General features: G+C 35.7%; 2 protein-coding genes across 4 annotated transcripts; one reads left to right on the forward strand and one right to left on the reverse strand.

Moving 5' to 3' along the window:
• Window positions 1–626: 626 nt before the first annotated feature.
• On the forward strand, window positions 627–10,543 carry Smp_103920 (axonemal dynein intermediate chain, putative; the record flags this gene model as incomplete). The annotated part of the gene is made up of 8 exons (XM_018792739.1): window positions 627–971; window positions 1,005–1,123; window positions 1,160–1,410; window positions 1,450–1,742; window positions 3,129–3,458; window positions 6,220–6,453; window positions 9,325–9,492; window positions 10,406–10,543. 8 exons carry the CDS (start codon window positions 627–629, stop codon window positions 10,541–10,543), a joined length of 1,878 nt encoding a protein of 625 aa, XP_018644483.1.
• Window positions 10,544–11,409: 866 nt separating this feature from the next.
• Window positions 11,410–15,265, reverse strand: Smp_103930.1 (glycosyltransferase, putative; the record flags this gene model as incomplete). Of its 3 annotated transcripts, none has more annotated exons than XM_018792742.1 (2): window positions 11,410–13,438; window positions 15,244–15,265. In XM_018792742.1, the coding sequence occupies one exon, from the start codon at window positions 13,430–13,432 to the stop codon at window positions 11,630–11,632; it is 1,803 nt and encodes a 600-aa protein (XP_018644661.1). The 3 variants fall into 3 exon arrangements, with proteins under 3 accessions (XP_018644661.1, XP_018644485.1, XP_018644484.1); XM_018792740.1 differs by having other exon boundaries at window positions 11,630–13,435; window positions 15,230–15,265; XM_018792741.1 differs by having other exon boundaries at window positions 11,630–13,438; window positions 15,230–15,265.
• Between the last annotated feature and the right edge of the window lie 3,685 nt (window positions 15,266–18,950).

Genomic DNA, 18,950 nt, shown 5'->3' on the forward strand with positions numbered 1-18,950 from the left:
TAAGCAGCCCTGTGTGACTCCGGTTTTCAGTTGGAATGCATCTGTCACCTGTCCTCCATGCACGACTTTGCAATGTAGTCCATCGTATGAGTTCCGGATGATGTAGATGCTCTTCTCAGGCATACAATAGTGTCGAAGAGGTTTCCATGATGTTCTTCTACACACACTGTTAAGTACTTTCTCATGATCAAGTATTTTGATCGGTTGTTCAACGATAATCAATAGTGTCGCGATTTGTTCTGTGCACGAACTATCCTCACGGAATCCAGCCCCTTGATCTCGAAGTTAAATCTTCCATCTTTTTGAGCAACACTCCGTTAAAAGCTCTTCCTGATGCTGACAGTAGTGTGATGCCTTTGCAGTTTGCATATTTGTTTAGACTTCTTTTCTTCTGTACCTTAATGAAATATCTGCAATGTTCTAAACAAACCGGTTTTATCTTCAACATAAGTTGATGCGTTCGGTAGGAAACTAGATCTTATTCAGAGAACATTGCTCAAGAATTAGTTAAGATCGTACGGTCCACTAGTTTTACAACTTAAGAGATTTTATCCAGTACTCCAAGTTTGTTTCAGTGTTCACATAGTTGGATACCACCGATACTAATCAACCGCACAAATTGAAAAATGGAAGCAAGTTATGTTTACGCTAGAAAACGGTCGGAATTCGGGAGGCAGTGTAATTTCAGCGACAAAAATGCTGAAATCCTAATAGAAATATTGCCCGATGCAGAGTTGTTCCAGAATTTTGTTGAAATGAACCCTGTAGACAAAGGAATCCAGGTCTCACAAGAAATGTCTGAACACGAAGTCAATACGGAAAGGTACCGATCAGAAACACATGGAATGAATCACACAGAGGGTGGCTGGCCAAAAGATGTCAATCCGCAGGAACCAGACCAGGTAATTAGATATCGAAAGAAAGTGGAGAAAGAAGATATTTATATAGCCACAGTTCATAAACTGGGAAACGTATGTTCGTTTTCAGATTAATTATCAGAACAGATCATGGAACATTGTATTAAACAAAATAATGCCCTAAATATTTACGAAAACTACTTCGATGATGTGTATTTAAATGCTTCTGAAGACTCCCCCTCTGCAAAGACTATAAACGTTCTAAAGTGAAACAAGTTCATCTTTATATTTTGATGATTTAGAGACATAAACGATCACAAGCGCAGCGTTACCCACTTATCGTGGTTTACAGATGGCCCAACAAAATTAGCAGTTGCTTACTGTAACACAGAGTTTCAATCTCAATCATTATCGAATGATTCATACATATGGGATTTAAACAATCCCAATAGACCAGAGTTGATACTTAAACCAGCTTCTCCTCTTGTTTGTATAGAATACAACCCTAAAGACTCTCATGCATTAATTGGGGGATGTTACAATGGACAGTTGGGTAAATATTATTTAAACTCACCACATTCTCAAAACTTAGCTTTTTGGGACAGACGGAGGGGCTCACTCCCCGTTGAATTATCTCCAATTGAGCATAGCCATAGAGATCCCGTCTGGAAAACGCTTTGGATACAATCGAAAACTGGTAATGAGTGTTTCTCCACTGGGACCGATGGACAAGTTTTCTGGTGGGATGTTAGAAAGATGTCTGAACCTACAGAATTTCTATACCTCGACCCTACAAAAAAACAGGATATTTCTTGTGCCCAAGGTGCGTATGCACTGGAGTACGAATCTACAATGCCAACGAAATTTATGGCCGGAACCGAGCAGGTAAGTTGACCAACCTAGTCTTGTATAGAAATGCAATCTCCTGATCAGAAACTATTTCTGGCACAGAAACTTTGGAATCTTGCTTCGCAATTTCGCTTGTTCGTTGTCTTATCTGCTTGTTTGTTGTTAGATAAGGGGAATTCGAATGCACACTAATTTAAGCACATAGTAATCTTTTGTCTCTATAATTGAGGAGTGTTATTGATTATTAATAACCAAATTATTATTACGTTCTTTAATAACCACAGATGGCTCTTTTTCGCCGTATTTAACAAAGGTGGCATGCTCGGTATTATGAACTTTTACTTCTTATCACTTAATTACATTTACGTGTACCATTAGTTGACATCAAAACAAATGTGACTTTCTCCAACTAAATGGGTAGTAAAACCCTATATGCTATATTATTTTATTGGATAACAAGTTATGTCCCAAAATATCCTTTAAATATATGATGTTTATTTGGTCAAATGACTACATGGCCTTATTCAATCTCGTGGTATGCCATTCCATTTTTTACCCATGAACACTGGGAAAACGTTCTGTTTGGTATCTGTGTATGTTCGTTGCTTATTTAAACGTATTCATTATCCACAAAACTGATTCTTCATAAATCAGACAAACGTGTGAAAACAGCTATTTTCCATGCAGTGCTTTGATACGTTTGCCTACTAGCAACACGTGACAAACGAAATTTCTCGAACTAATTATACCGAACTTATAGTCAAAAAAAGCTCTACTTAACCCAGACCATCGCAATAAATTTTGGCAGTAATATGTGACGAATTTGTCGATGTTTTTAAAATAATTTATAATGTGATTCAGGAGCATAAGTGAGGGCATGATATTTTTCATATTACTTAATAAATCTCGTATTCACCAGGCAATAATGGTAAACGCCTCTAATGGGTCAATACATTTACAAAAAGCTGAATAAAAATTTCTGTCTAGATAGCAAATCTCAACCCCTACAAAATAATTAAAATGTAACATAAGTGAAGTTCACTTAATGCTAAAGCGTTTTCCAGATTGTATGTATCCCTGTGCGACAATACAGTGTGGATGAGGGACCTGAATTAATAGATTGTGACGAAACAACACGATTTGTTATGCATGTATCAGTCGACTAGAGAAGACTATTAGAGAACGTTGATTAATAATCATTCGTTCCTTATATAACCTATAGGTTTCTTAGAAATGAAGTCAGTACATTTGGAAACGGGCTCAAAAAGGGAGTTAACTTGTTATCATTATTAACATTTTACAAAAGTGATACATGTCAAACATAAAGCTGATATCGACTAAACAGAGTTACAGTTACAAGTTATTAAAGATGACGGAAATTATAAAAAAACGTCCACTTTGAAATGACCCTTTAATTTTTAGGGAATCATTATCTCCTGCAATCGGAAAGGTAAAACACCTGCTGAAAAGATCGTTGCCATTTACCCTGGACATATTGGACCTATTTATGCATTACAAAGAAACCCATTTTTCCCCAAGAACTTTCTCAGCATCGGGGATTGGACTGCCCGAATATGGTCGGAAGATATTCGAGAATCCCCTATAATGTGGACAGCTAACCACGACCACAGTCTGTCGGATGGCTGCTGGAGCCCCATCCGACCGGCCGTATTTTTCACTACACGCTTAGATGGAACACTTAGTATATGGGACATTATATTCAAACAAAAAAAACCTGCGCTGAGCATTCAGGTATGCTAAATGAGTCTCTTTTTTAGTTTGGTAAATAACTGATGATGTTGTGCAGAAGAGTCTTTTCGCATCGTATGCTTTTGCAAATTCATTTATAAACCTATTTATTATCATGGCTCCGTAATTATTGATGAAACGCTAAGATTCAGGGGATTTTTGCCGCGTATTAGGTCTTTTTCATTTTTTAGTAGTTCTTATTTATGATACATGTGAGAATTATATCCAAGAGTCTTCAGACTAAGCAAATGAAAACGTACTGCTGAGAATTGATTAGTGTTAATAGTTTACTAACAATTTTGGTGCCTTATTCACTACTGTTAGTAGAAGTTTGTGTTATGAAAAATAACCCAAAACAAACCAATGCGTAGTCCTCATTTACCTCGTTATTATAGTCAAGAAAAGTGAGCTTATTAATATGATCCTAAAAAACTGGCTAGCTAGGTTGAGCGAAGCTAAAATTTAGAAAGCGTCGTTTATTTAACACATATATTTGAGACTGTATCAAGAAAATGTCTAACTATTTTCCTTCTCACTCCCATTTTCATACTCGGAAACAATTGACTGATTATACCTTATTAAAACCAATATAGTATTCAGATTCCAAGTACTACAACAATAAATATTTTGACTTGATTTCAAACAAATATCTGCATGCATCATTATGGATACCTCAACGATAAAACCAAATAGAAGCATTAAAAAAAGATTTGTGTTTGAGAATGTTGGGTGAGTTCTACCAATATAAGCACATATATGTCTCATTACTTTGAGCTCAACAAATCAGTTGGTTCCTCAGATAAATTTAGTCAGTGCTACGAAGATCTAGTCAAAACTGTGCGATATATTAGTAAAATACAATTATTTTAATGAGATCACTCTTCAAGTCTTCAACTAAGTTGATCGAAATAGACAAAAGGTAACATGAAAAACTGTAAAGTGTTGGAAATACACTATTTACACCGTCCCTGATATTTAACACTAGAAGCAATATAACAAGTGTAGATTTAACCCAATTATAAACTGTTTCCGTATACACAAAGTACCTCGGTTGAGAAAACAAGTAAATTCCTATAACCTAATAAAGGCTTTAGCTAAATACGAATTCAATTTACTACAACATTGTAATATTTTCTTATCTCCTATAATATGGCTGAAGTGTATTTTAGAACAGAAACTTATTCTATTGTTTGTCCACCAAACTAAAGAGACATTATAAATTCTTCAATATAATCGAAGTTTTAAGAAAAATAAATCGGATCCTATGGAGGTGTTGTGTTTATCCATGAATCCAGTACAATTTTTAAAATATCCTTAGTTAAAGAACGTACTCCTTTTTTTGAAAAAATCCATGAAATTAAGTATTTATGAATAAAAATCTTGGTAGACAGTGTAAATGCATTGTAAACTGAATAAACTTAATTTCAAATCAGTAGGTAATTTTTGTCTATAAACATTGATTCCGACTTTCTTCACTCGACACCTTACGAAAAGCTGCCTTAAATATCTATTTGGATAAACTAAATTTAATGAGTAGTTAGAAAATCACTTTCGCCATTAAATTGGCTTCTGAAGTGAGGGTGAATACAGCTACTCATGGTTTGTACTTTTTTCACAAGCTGAAAGTATCGATAACGAAGTGTTTAGTAATAAACTACATAAAGAGGCTTTATGATCTATGTACTAGGGGATTTCAGTATATCCAAAGTTGGTCGTAAATCTATCTTGACTGATATTTTTTCTCATGTCTATTAAATAAATGGTTAGTGGAAATTCGCATCATTTTTAATCAACTGTATTAACGATAAATAATGAATATTCTGGGTCCCTCAGTAGTTAAGAATTATGGACCTTGTCTAATCTATTCAGAATGATGTTAATATTTAGAATGAACAAACCGACATTATGGTTGAAGAGGTTTTCGTCAAAAAATCCAAAAACCAGTGTATCGCAGCCATTATAGTCTCAGAGATCCAAATCTCTATATTGTTTGACTAACATGGATTTAGAGATTCTGACATCATTTTTGGTCCAATTGTTTCTATTATTTTGAATACAAGTGAACGTAAGACTTATTAGTTCTATGTTTTAAAAAGCCTTAACACTTAGGAAATTTTTAATGCAAATACTTGTAGAATGACAGCTGTAGTCAGTTGTTCAATTAGTCCCAGAAATAATTTTTTTAGTTCATTTGAAAATGATACTTGTTTCAAGAACAAAAATTAGAAACAAAAAAGCAACAAGATCCAAACATACTGTATGATAAATAGATTATTTACATGAAAACATTTAAAATAAAAGTTCTCTTACGCATTGTTAGACGTTATATCTCATTGGATTTTGTTTTCTATCTGTTGTTTAAATAGAAGGTTAGATTTCACTTAAAACATAAAGATTAAGTTAACATTCACATGATAATGCTATCCATTCTGATTAGAAGCAAGGGTTAAGTACTAGTCAATTGAAAGGCATGATTATCGTACAGTTAATAAATTAATCAGGGATTGCTTCAGCACTACTGATGAAACGAATTATTTTCTAACCTGCTCCCAAAATAAACCCAATGTTTCAATAATTAGGCAAACTTGAATCAAAAATTTCGTAAAGCAACTTTTGTAACTCGTCGAATAATAAAACCATCGGCTCTAGAATACAAACTTTCTAACTAGAAACCAGTTTTTTAACTAAAACATTTGTCACAACAGGTTCTTTGAAAGAAAAATCCAACTAAAATGATCTAATATATTTCGTTTGTAAATAGTAGATATGTGAAGAACCACTCCATTGTCTCAAAGTCCAAGAACAAGGTCGACTTATTGCAACAGGATCACATAGTGGAATATGCACGATCCTAGAACTCTCTGAAGGGTTTTGGAATCAACCTAAAAACGAGAAGTCTTTAGTTACTGCCATGTTTGAAAGGGAAACTCATCGTGAGAAGATTCTGGAGGCCAGAAATCGGGAAATAAAACTACGAAAACAAAAAGCGCAAGGAACAGTGAGTTTACCTATGAATATATGTAATACAAATCATATTAAAATAAAATATATCGTCTATCCTAACCGAAGAAGACACAAACATGACCAGTGATTCTAAAAAAAACTATTATTAGGAATCGTCACTCACAAATATTCGCATCAATAAATAGAACAGTTTCGTTTTAGAAAGCGTTGATATAATTATCCTAAACAATTTTGGATGGAGATACCTTCAAACACCCCTTTAGAATTATTAGCATACAGTCTGGACAACTATATTGTATATTAGAAGCCAGTTAATAAATAAACTCAATATTCGCACTTCCTTTTTTGAACACGAGTCTGATTATAGTACAAGTTGGACGTGATTTCCTAGAAATGTAATTTTAAACCATTCCCTTGACTGTCGAGCACAGAGTCTTAGTTTAGGCGAAGTCAGAACAAGTAGGCTATTTGGCTTAATAAAATTCATCTGCTTCTAAAACGTAAATTAGCACTGTTAGCATGCAAAATGAACAAATAATATAGTTTATTAAATAGGGAAAATAGAGACATAATTAGCATACCGAACAGTAACTGGAGGATAGTAAAAATGGGTCAACGAACTTAATATCGTTCATGATAAACATAGAATAATGATTGGTGAATAAACAATGCATAGTCATGCAACATCAAAGGAATTTGCTGTAATGATCGGCGTTTCATGTTATAATTGGTGGGTTCGTTAATCCATCACACTTTACACTAATGAAATCCATATCTCATATACTTCGTGTATATTCCGTCGACAAATCACATTGATATAACATAGATGATAAAATTCGGATACGATATGTATTTGAGATACACATGTATTCCAGACGTGTTAATATTGAAAGGGAGACAAACGGTTAAAAATGTGGTAAATGCATTAAGCATTAAATTCCAGCAATACACCGACATTTTTTACAAGTCATGTAGAAAATACAGAATATATGGACCCATACGTACCACCAAATACACTTGTAAACAATATTTCTAATGGAACTACACTCACTAGAATAACATGTTAACAATTATTTTCCCAACTGATAATATTGTTTCAGGATGCCATGTATCCAACTAACTATATGGTTCTAGCTATCTTTCTAATACAAAAAATCCATTCACTGTTCTTTTATCTGATTATAAGAAAACAGAAATGGTATTTTGAGCATTCCACTGATCATATCAGTTGGTAAATATACTAAAAGACTCATGCTTTATTAGCAAACTACCCGATCAAAACTTGCTAACATGAGGCTTGAACAAAATAAGATAGATGTCCCCACAATCACTCGGTCCTTAAATGCTGTGAGAGAAGCAAATTTTGATATCGATATTATTGCTTAGAGATAAAATTAGAGTATCAAACTTTTCTGATACAAACTAAAAGGAAACATTTGAAAGTGACATTGGGGTGATTTCGTTATACAGTAAATATATCCTTACAGTTGATCGTCTCTAATGAATCCCGAGACTTAAATATTTCAAATCAATGTACAACGTCGAAAACTAATTACCGAACCTTGAATCAGAAGAGAATTTGTTGCCATTGTTTCTCCACTCTAAGTTTCTAAAATACGTCAATAACAGTCATGTTTACTTGTCTATTCAATAAGAAATGAAAACCTCACCCTAGAAGACGTCATTTACTCGATGACTAAATTCTTTTAAGCCACTGAGCTTGTATCATGTTTGGATATCTACAAATAGAGACCATTTCTTAGATTTCAAGTGCACGACTACGAAAATTAGCCAGATTGTATATATGATCACTTAAACTGATATTCGACGCATAAGATGCTGGGATGTGCTTCGGACTTACTTTACGTCTGAAAATCGAGTTATTTCTCGACACCATAAGTGATTATATATGATGGAACCGCCCAGTATACAACGCCAACATTCAGAAAAAATGTCCGAGCCAAAAATAGTGAGTCATTCAAATGGGATGCGAATTTGTAACGCATATGAAGTGCCTAACTGTTGACCCAAGCCAATGCAGCGATGAAGACTTTTTAAGTTGTGAATATAAAGGAAAACATTGGGTGTATACATCAGGTAACAGTACCTACATTCCTGATCATCAGAGTAATCACATAAGTTCCTTATCACTTACAATTTATATAGGCGTTCTTTAAATCGTCTTTCAAGACAAATACCTTGTATGTCTGAATAATTTTGTTGATCTCTTCGGATGTTCTGTACCCAATAACTTCACCCTACGCACTTTCGTACTAGGTTTTACGTCATCTGGTAGATAACATTCCAGATGCTCATAAACTTGTTATCGTTCTTGAGACTTCTGGGGTTGGCAAAATCCTACTCTGTAATACATCAACTGCCCCTAGTCACTCGTAAAGAACAGACTTTTGAATAAAACGTTTTTAAGAGATTAAGGCATTCAAATCTGTCTGTTTATTCTAGGATTTCAGAAGATCAGGATCATTCTTACTAACATGTACACCAGAAACTAACTACACTTGCATTTACAGTCATGCCTCCTGTGGATAAGAATGGTAAAACAGCAGCTTCCCACACTAATGCAGTTGGTTCAATTTGCGACAACCAAAATGAGAACGAATCACAATCAAGAATGAGTTGTTACATGCAATCCATATAACATTTAGCGTAAATACACTTTATCTCTTATTTCATCCTGAACCAAGACATTTTCTTTACTTTTTCACTATGATTAGTCAATAATTTCTAAGGAAGTAGGCCTTGTTTGCTTACGGCTTTAACCGACCCCCCTGTCTAAGCATTGATAATTATCAGATTATAACACCACATCCGCTAGTCTTATAATTTGCTCTATCTAATCACGACTACTTTAATCTTTTGGTAAAGATCAGTTTCTTTTGCACAGGATGAGACAACTGCTGTTGGTGAGGAAGAATTGGACACAAAACGAGTGGAAGAAATTGCACGCTCAACACAAGAACAATTTTTTGAAACCATTGAACGAAAACTCAAAGAACGTGAACTAAAAGAAAAGCTTGCTATGGAATCTGTACAAAATGCAAGCAATAAACAGGTAGATCTAACTAACTTCTTTTGAAACGCACTAGGTCGGGCATCTCTTCATTTTATTATTTATCAGTATCGAGACTTTACTTAACTATTTAAAAGGACTGAATTCCACAATTTATACCAATCTCCTTCGGGCCACTACTTAAAGTACCCATTGTTCTGGTTAAATCAGTTAGATGTGAATATGAACACTCTGCTTAGCAGATGTCAGTATTTTCCATGGTAACCGGATTCATACCCTTCCCTTTTGAACATGAGCGAAGATTATTTTGATGGATGTTTCGAGGTCTTATCACCCACTATATATAGAGAAAGAGATTACTTCTGATGAACCTTACATTTCGTGAGATTGAATATTCGATTATAGGAACGAACCATCTTTGAAAGGCATTACTTTTTCCTGAATTGTTTTAAACAAGTCATAGAATGATATTGTAGTTTTGTCAATACTATTAACACGGAACGTGCTGAGACTGGATCTTGTACAAAATTTCTTTTGTGCTTGCTTCTCAGGAAGTAGGAGTGAATAATTAAGAGGAGGATTAAGGGCAGGATTCACTAAAATAGGGAAACAACACTAGTGGGTCGTTTGTTTAAACACGAACCTTCTAAAATCCTGGACCACCGAAGTAATCAAACTCCGATGATTAAAATGTCGAATATTAACAGTACGATATAAATTTATGTTTAACTTAAATAGTGGACCGAACTATGAAAGTGGGGGTATGATATTGGGTTTTGCAAGTAAATCTTCCTTTGATAGGACATAGTTTCCAAACCTCGACCATACTTTTAGATAAACTTCATTAATCAATAAAATAACCATGATTATAAGTCCCTCTGTTAATATTCTCAAGACTGCATGTATAGCTCTCAGCCTCCTTAACAGTATTTTCACGTAACAATCTTTTTTTTAGTTGAAGAATGAAATAGTACTTGATGAGGAAGAAGAACGTCCAGTATCAAGCGAAGATGAGCAAGATGCTGTTGAAAGGGAAGGTGAACAAGGTTTGCAAACTGAAGCAGACGAACCTAGTGAAGCTGTTCAGTCTTAGTCTAGAAGTTAAGGTAACCAACATCATTTCTTGAGTTTATCGCTGGTGATAAGTGGAACTAGATATCTGCTGATGTTATCTTGTATCAGATTTTTTCCCGAAATATTAAAACATAATAAAGTTCTTGGTTCAGTCGTTAATATTTTCACATATCCCAGCACGAAAACAAAAGTTACAACTAATTCGACATCAAGATAGTCCCAAAACATATTGCGTTCTAGTCGTAGATCATTATATTCAGTTTAAATTAGCTTTGCGCATTTGCGCTGGTATCAAAAAGTATAGGAAAATTAGGACATATCAAGATTTATTGGTTAATAGGCGGACAGAAAACTACGACGAATAACACAATTGAAATTACAAGTCGATATTCCTTTATAACTACAACACCTGATTTGTATTTTGCGCTTCATTGAAAATTCCATTACTGACTCTCAAGACTGAGGATTACGAGATATGAGTTAATACATTGCTGATAAAATTTCTTAGATTACAGAGTTAACGTTACTGAAATACTGGAGATTACATATGAAACTAATAATCCACTCATTTTAATCGAGTCTCAACTAGTTCAGCGACAACTGAGTGATGATATAGTAAATAACAAGTAACAAACCCATGAGAACGCGTTATATCAATAAACATAAGATCAAAAGCACTTTCCAGCCACACTTTTCGCTAATTATTGATGGAGCTGTGTCAAGTACTTTTAGCGAATATAGATCCCTTCGATTACGACAAACAAGATGATTTGTTAATACATAAAATTTGATCTTACACACTTAAAAAGACAAACGAATAGCCTGGTTTAGTCATTCAGAAAGAAATGATATTCACAGTGAGAACTAAATAAACTGATCTCATCTACTCCAAGAACTAGGAATGTCTTCTCGTTTATTTGTTTTTAAGCGAACCAATTAGTGGAAAAAAACAAGCCATCTTTGATATTGTTACAAACATATACATGAACCAAGTTGAAACGAACTCAACATAAAAAAAGAAGAAGTGAACATACATAAAAGAACAGGTCGATAAAGATTTATAGCAACCTTCCAAAAAGTAGAGAGGTTAGAGGTTGGAAACAAGTTATACAGTCAGTTCGTTATCATAACGAGCAAGCATATGCAAATAAATTTTGTGGTCTATTTTTTCTGAAAGAATAGGAATGTAGAAAATTCTTAGAAATTGATAAAAGAAGGTTAAACTCATATCAAGCAAATTATCATTAGGGTTGTAATTATTAGGCTCAAGAGTAGTTCGGTTAACAAGAGAAAACCAAGTCTTTTGGTCCGCCACATACAATTTTTCACGTACACCAGGCGGAGAATCCCGATCCAAAATATATGTGCATTCGTTAGACTCGTTTGTGATAAACCTATCAATCTCTTCTACATTCTCGGAGTTAAAATGACTCCCATCAATCCTTGTAGAGCTTGACACAACACCATTTGATAAGGGTTTAGCGAACTGACCTGGCAACTGACCAGAAAATGCTGATTGGACAAATCCAATGCGCCAATTCTCAGCGCCTCCCGGGAGAAAGAACCTACTTGGGAAATAATGCCAATCACGCCCTATACATAACAAAGGTTTGTTAGACTGAGATGACGGAACGGGAAGGTGTTTGAGTAGAAAGATTGGAGAACTATACCAACGTATAAGGGTGAATATGCGAGAGACAGTCATTAAAAATATAACTGAACATGAAGCAAGAACAATGAACAAAGCTATGTGTCTAATGTATGCAGGCTTAGTATCGGAATTAAAAGTTTCAATAAGCCCTAACATGAAAACCGCCGACGCAACTGAAATAAAAGGGTAGCATGGGAACAGGAATCTTTCTTCTTTATGAGACTGAAGGAAAAATATGCCATTCCAAATTACCAAAGAGATGCATACAATCAAGCGAATATCAGGTAACGATGTATTCTTATCAGAATGTCCACTTACAGAGACATTTTTTGTTTTAAACAAAGAACGTGAGATAAATTTTACCGTAGAGATTAGTAGTAACAGCAAGGCGAAAATACTCAGCAAGTTTTGGTTTAAAATGTAATTTTTAATGTAAAATGATATAGGCTCCGTTCCATACAATTGCGAAGCACTTCCAGACTGTTGTTTGATGTGGGGGAATAAATTGTACCGGACTATATTAAAAGGTGCCAAGATGAAACGACCAAAATAAAAGGAATCAACAAGGATGAGAGGGGGAACGAGAAGGAACATCCACAAGATTACCAACTTAACCAAACGATACATTTCCCCGCTAAACATCATATATACTGCCAAAGGAATACCAAGGACGGCGGCAAAGGGCCAAACAATGAGACCTGTGAAAGCAACGCATCCAACAGCCAAGAAGTAACACCGTTTTAACCAAAATACCAACATCAGAGCGGTTAAAGAAGCGGATGGTCCACTAGGAAGAAACGTTGTTGATGATAAAAAGTTTCCTGGTGATATACAACAACAAAATGATAGCAGAAACGAGAATAATATCTTTCTTTTGGTTAGGTCTGGCTCGCCAGTTTGCTTTTGATTATTCGAATAGATGTAAGTAGCTACCGTGGAAGAAAGTAAACTAACAGAAACGGCAGAAAGTAGTCCTAGAAAAAAACGAACTAACAACAATGCAAACCAATTTGGAAACCCCATAAAGAATGATAAATAAGAAGGCCAACCGAAAAACCATAGGTACAAATAAGATCTAAGGCCAAAAGAAGGTGAATATTCCCATGTCTGGAAACCACCACCTTTACCGTTTGTCGAAATGAAATGTAAAGGCTCCCAATAGTTATATGTTTCATCGCAATCATTGATGACGTTGAAGAGAACACTAAAAGAGTTAGTGGCAAGAGCGATCCTGAATGGTAGTAACAGGTGCTTCATTGTCTGCTAAAAACAGGAAAATAAAAGTTAAAAACTTGATTAACGTAGCACAGAAAAAGTAATGACAGTATACCAAAAAGCACTAGAGAACATCACATAGTAGGCAATTCTCAAAAAAAATCATGAATTTAAATGTTCTTTTGCACTAAAAACATTTTTGATTACCTGTAATTCCCAAAGTAAACAGTACGATTGATAATTTTGAGAAACACGTGAAAGCTGTTGCTGACAATGAGGAATAGAGTTTTCGTCACGTACTAATATAAGAAACAACAAGTTTGTTGTGCAACAAAAAAGACAAATATAATCCGATATCTAAGTAGTCACATCACTTGACACGTGCAACCCATCGCCCTCTGAATTCAACTGCGATCGGCCTAGAAAACAAAGTACTAGGTTGTAACATACACCTACTGTCTAATAGCTAGTCGTGGTATCTAATTGCACAATTTTATTTATTATTTATTTAAACATAAATATTGGTACAAAGGGGCACCAGACACATATGCGAAGCATAAATCTTATTTGATTTGTGTGAGAGCTGTGATACTGCTCGGGTGCCTAAACTGAAGCAGGTGGTTTCCTTAGGGGACCACACCCGAAGCCTTTGACCTAAAGGTCTAACCCACAAGGCAGTGCAGCATCGTGAGGAGATGCAGTCCCATGGTAGCCGGTGATCAACGATTGATTCATACGCCATTTATCCCCTCAGGATCCTGGGGCCCATGTGCACCATTGGTTTGGAATCAGGGTTTTCCAACTTCTCTAGGTAGACTTTCCGTGTCCACTAACCCGGTTACAGCGCCGAACATTCGCATTTCGTCTTCTCACTTTCGTGAACAACACCCGTGATGCGAGAAGGTAGTGAGTAGGACTTTTGTGGAAGAGGCTATATACGCGTGGCCATGTGAGAGCTTTTCGAGAGGAAGAGCGGACCCCCCCCCACTCTCGGCCGTACCAGGGCATTTGGGGGCTCACTTAAAAAATAAGGGGGAAACTCACTATTTCACCATGATAAGAAAATTTTGACGCGTCCCCACTTTATTCCCTGACAGAATATCTTCTTTTCTCACTTTTAGGGTGCTTGAGTAAATTTAACTATGATGCGAGAAGGATTTGTGGTTATGTGGACTGGTGAACATAGCACTCAAATCCAGTTTTTTGTCTATACGTTTTACTTCAGCCAGATAATGCCTACGCATGAGTGGGATTACCAAGTCTCTCAATTTAAGGGAAGATTTCACCCAGTCCAAGTAGGTTTTAGGGAGACCGCCTTAGGAAACTCTGAGGAAATGGCATAAACACCAAAAATTTTCCAAGGTCTGTTGAATATCCCCAAAAAGTGTGGGGAGATTTTGTGTTTTCCCCAACATTTCCACATAATATTACAACATTTCGAGGTTTTCCCTCGAAATTTTCCCAAACTTCGTGGGAAACTACCATATTTCTTACGACTTTGGGGAAAACCCACAGTTACTCAAAGTTCTCCAAAATTCCTCCAAGATAGTGAGATTGGGTTAATAAGCCATATTTTTAACGCAAATCCTCATACAGAGTACTGTGAAAATAAGACGATGTATATAAACGGTAATCGGCAAGGCATTAAAGTAAAGTTTAATTATGCTATACTGAATTTTAACACAGTATTGCAGTAAAAACGTCAGAACCAACTACGAATTTTAGAATACTGTGATGAATCAAAATAAATTTAAAAACTTAATGAGACAGAAACGTATTAGGAACTGATAGACTAAAGTTCTCCGAGTGGACTCATAGTAAGTTATTAGAAAACAATACCACGTAGGTCCTACGCCATTTCAAAATTTGCGCTGTGAAAGGTCAAACAACTTACCTATACAGGTACATGTGTAATGACAGTATGACTAAGTGAAAAAAAAATCGGAATACAGGTGAATCACGAGAAAGTGTGCATCTCCATGTTTTCGCAACTCATCTGAGTCTTAGTTTGTGATGTGTGCAACATCTAGCATTTAACTGTCCGTTTAATGACTAAACATGTCACCTGGGCACATGGCTTTCAATGACGATTTCACTTCACACTTAAGCTCTTACCCTTTTTCTTCTTTAAACTGGCAAGTTGTAAGGTGCTATAGTAAAATGTTAACAGATGAGTAGAGTATACCGCATGTCATATGAAGAGATTGTATCACAATGACTTTTTCTGTCAGGTCAGTGTTTATATAATGTAATGTACAACATAGCCCGTAATTTCGCATTATGAACTGACATTTTATGTCGAATGTTTGGTTGTGGCACGTCATATGCCTGAAGCTAATTCGTACTGCTTTGTATTAGTAAATGGTAGAGGGAAAAAGACTAAGCATGTAGCTCTTCTAGGGATACTGCCGTTCCTAATCACGGGCAAATAACGAGGGTTGATCATGGAGTCAGTAATCCCAGGACATGAAAAACAACCTTGATAAAAAAACACTGGCCAGAAAAAATATTCTCAACAACTGGTAACAAGCGAGGCAAATAAATATTTAATTCCGGATGCAAGCATCCATATTCTTCAAACATAACTAGTAGATACTGCAAACATTGAAGAAGAATACAACCGCGATTCGGGTCCCAATTGTGTAATGACTTTTTGGGCAACATTATCCGATTCCGATGACGAAGAAGATATCTCAACAATGTTGTCAACCTACGAAGTTAACACGAAATATAATGTGAAATTTAATTGAAGTGGAAAGCAAATATTGTGTTGCTTATTATTCTAAATCATTTTATAACAGCTTTAATTCAATATTTTGCAACCATTGGCCGAATTCGTAACCAGAATTTGTTGACGTTACATGCTTGTTAATAACATAATTCTAGCCACTTCTAATGAAGGAAGACTCTAGAAAAGAAATGACGGTAATTTACATTTTATAAATACTACTTCACTTAATAAGAACTTCGTTCTTTAAAAGAGGTATGTGATTTCTTCACCAGTTAACAGAAGTAATCCAAATTACTTCGAATTACCAAAGTAATAAACTTTACAAACAGATTTACCAATTTCTGATGGTGTCTAACTAATCATCCAGTTGGTGATAGTTTTTGTCAGCGTCTGCAGAAAATTAACTGAGACAAAATTATATCTATGGGAGCGAAAAACAATATTGTGATTAAACAATCACATTGCAGTGTTATAGTTCGATTCTCTAATATAACACATATTCTACTTGAATAGCAAATGTAAAGCCACTTTGAATGAGTTAGAAGCCAAAACGGTAAAAATGCTAGACTTTAAAATCCAAACTAGAACCATCTCTATGATTTTTTTCTACATCCAAAAAAACAGTAAGCTTCCTAAGTAAGATTCTTAAACCATATGAAAGAGTAATCAAATACAGAATTAAAAATTCTAATAAGTTTAGAGACATTATCACTAATATCCGCATAGAAGATGAAATAACGGCAAGTTTTGATATATGCCAATTTTCGCGGATGTCGCCGTTAAGAAAGCTTTAGATGTTATGTTAAATCCTATAGATTCTGACAGTGAACTTATACAACGTTGTCTTTTAGGTCCCTCAGACATTATTAAAGCTTCGGATCTATGTTTACGCTCAACTGTTTTTAGTTTTCGAGGGGATTTTTACGGACAAACAGAGGGTGTAGCTATGAGATCACTGGTTTCGCCAATTATTGCAAACTTTATCATGCATCCATTGAAAACAAGTGCAATCCCGAGGTATTCCATTCCACCAAACGTTTGGTTGAGATGCGTAGATGACACTCTTGTCAATATTAAACGTTATGGTTTAGACGAACTATTTAAACATGTCGACAGCATTAATGACAAATCAAGTTCACTAAGAAGTTGGAAACCCCTGAACGCAAATTACACTTTCTAGGCTCTTTAGTCCAAAGGAAATATAATGATTGTTTAAAAATTATATTTTCCGAAAGCCGATATGTTCAGGGAAATTTCTAGATTTTCAGTCATCACATCCACACTCTACCAAAGTGATAGTGGCCAAAAATTTGATAACCAGTGTTCGAAAACTTGTTACTGAACCAAATGATATAGAAATATAAATGAATTTAGTTATTTACACTCTAATAATGAATAGTTACCCGAGGGATTCTATAAAAATAATAACTAAGAACTAAGAACAAAACGATATTATTAAAAAAATAGTTGGGCCAAAAGAATGGGTTAACACAGTGAAGACATTTGGATGATTAAAATCTTTTTACTGTTGTAGCTGTAAATAATTCCCCAAAATCAATAGCTCATTAAGTGTTCGACATTGGATGCTGACCACGTTGTTTAAGTGGACTTGTTTAGCTGAAGGCTTTCGGTCATGCATCCGTACCAGATCACGTTGCAACACGGCGTGGGACACAGCTCCTACGTTGCAATAGCCAGTTAATAACGAAGTCTCTTGATATATTGGTAACGAATCAAATATATCTTTCCTGACTCTTCTTGTCTGACTTCTGGTTTCTATTTGACTGGGAACGAACGATTATAGAAGATACTACTGGTTGCTAGTTGTAAAACTAGAATATCCGTTGTATCCTCATTGGTGAGCCTAACGTGATCTGGTACACCAAGCCAATATACTGTGAGTCTGTTCCGTTTTGGAATATTATTATTCATTGCTACTTTTTATTTGAATTTTATATATTGTGATATACTTTTTTTTCTCGAGTTTTTTCCCGGATATATTTTAATTAGACATTTTTCGTTATCTATATTATTATGACGGAACACTCACCTAAGGTTCTTAAGTTTAAGTCTATTCCCCCTATTTCGATTCAGTTAACGCCATTTTGGCCCGACAATATCGAGTCCTGGTTCTGCTACGCAGAAGCTGATTTTTACATGCACGGAATCACGGACTCGCGCACACGTTTCCTCGCGGTAGTTAAGGCGTTACCGCGCGAGTTTAACAGGTACGTAACACCTAGTATGTTTACTAGTGATGTTCCCGAACCTTACGAAATTCTCAAATGTTCGATTCTAAAACGTGGAGACCTAACTGATCGACAACGGTTAGACCAACTCTTCCATAACATCGACCTGCAACAGGGTTCTGCGACAGACATGTTGCTAAGAATGAGAGAGGTTATCGGCCAACGAACTTTCGATGATGCCCTATTCAGACAACTTTTCTTGTCTAAACTTCCTCATCAGGTGCAGGCAGTGCTTGTTTCATCTCAAAACAACGCCATAGATGAGCTGGCTGCATCTGCCGACCGAATCTTGGAAATCACCAAATCTTCTAAGGCCGAGGTTTTTTCCGTCAAGGAAAAACCCCAATCGACCCCGACTGACATGGCCGAACTATGTCACACGCTTACACGATATCTTCGATTTCGTAATGACCGTAGTCGGTCAAAAACCCCGCGTAGAAGTGTCTCACGTAGGCGATCTGGCTCCCGACCACGAGAGACAGACAATCCCGACTGGTGCTGGTATCATAACCAGTACGGTAAGTTTTCCAGAAATTGCAGGAAACCCTGCAATTATCCTACCTCAAAATCGAGTGACACG

Source organism: Schistosoma mansoni (assembly GCF_000237925.1).
Source record: "Schistosoma mansoni, WGS project CABG00000000 data, supercontig 0129, strain Puerto Rico, whole genome shotgun sequence".
Lineage (NCBI taxonomy): Eukaryota > Metazoa > Platyhelminthes > Trematoda > Strigeidida > Schistosomatidae > Schistosoma > Schistosoma mansoni.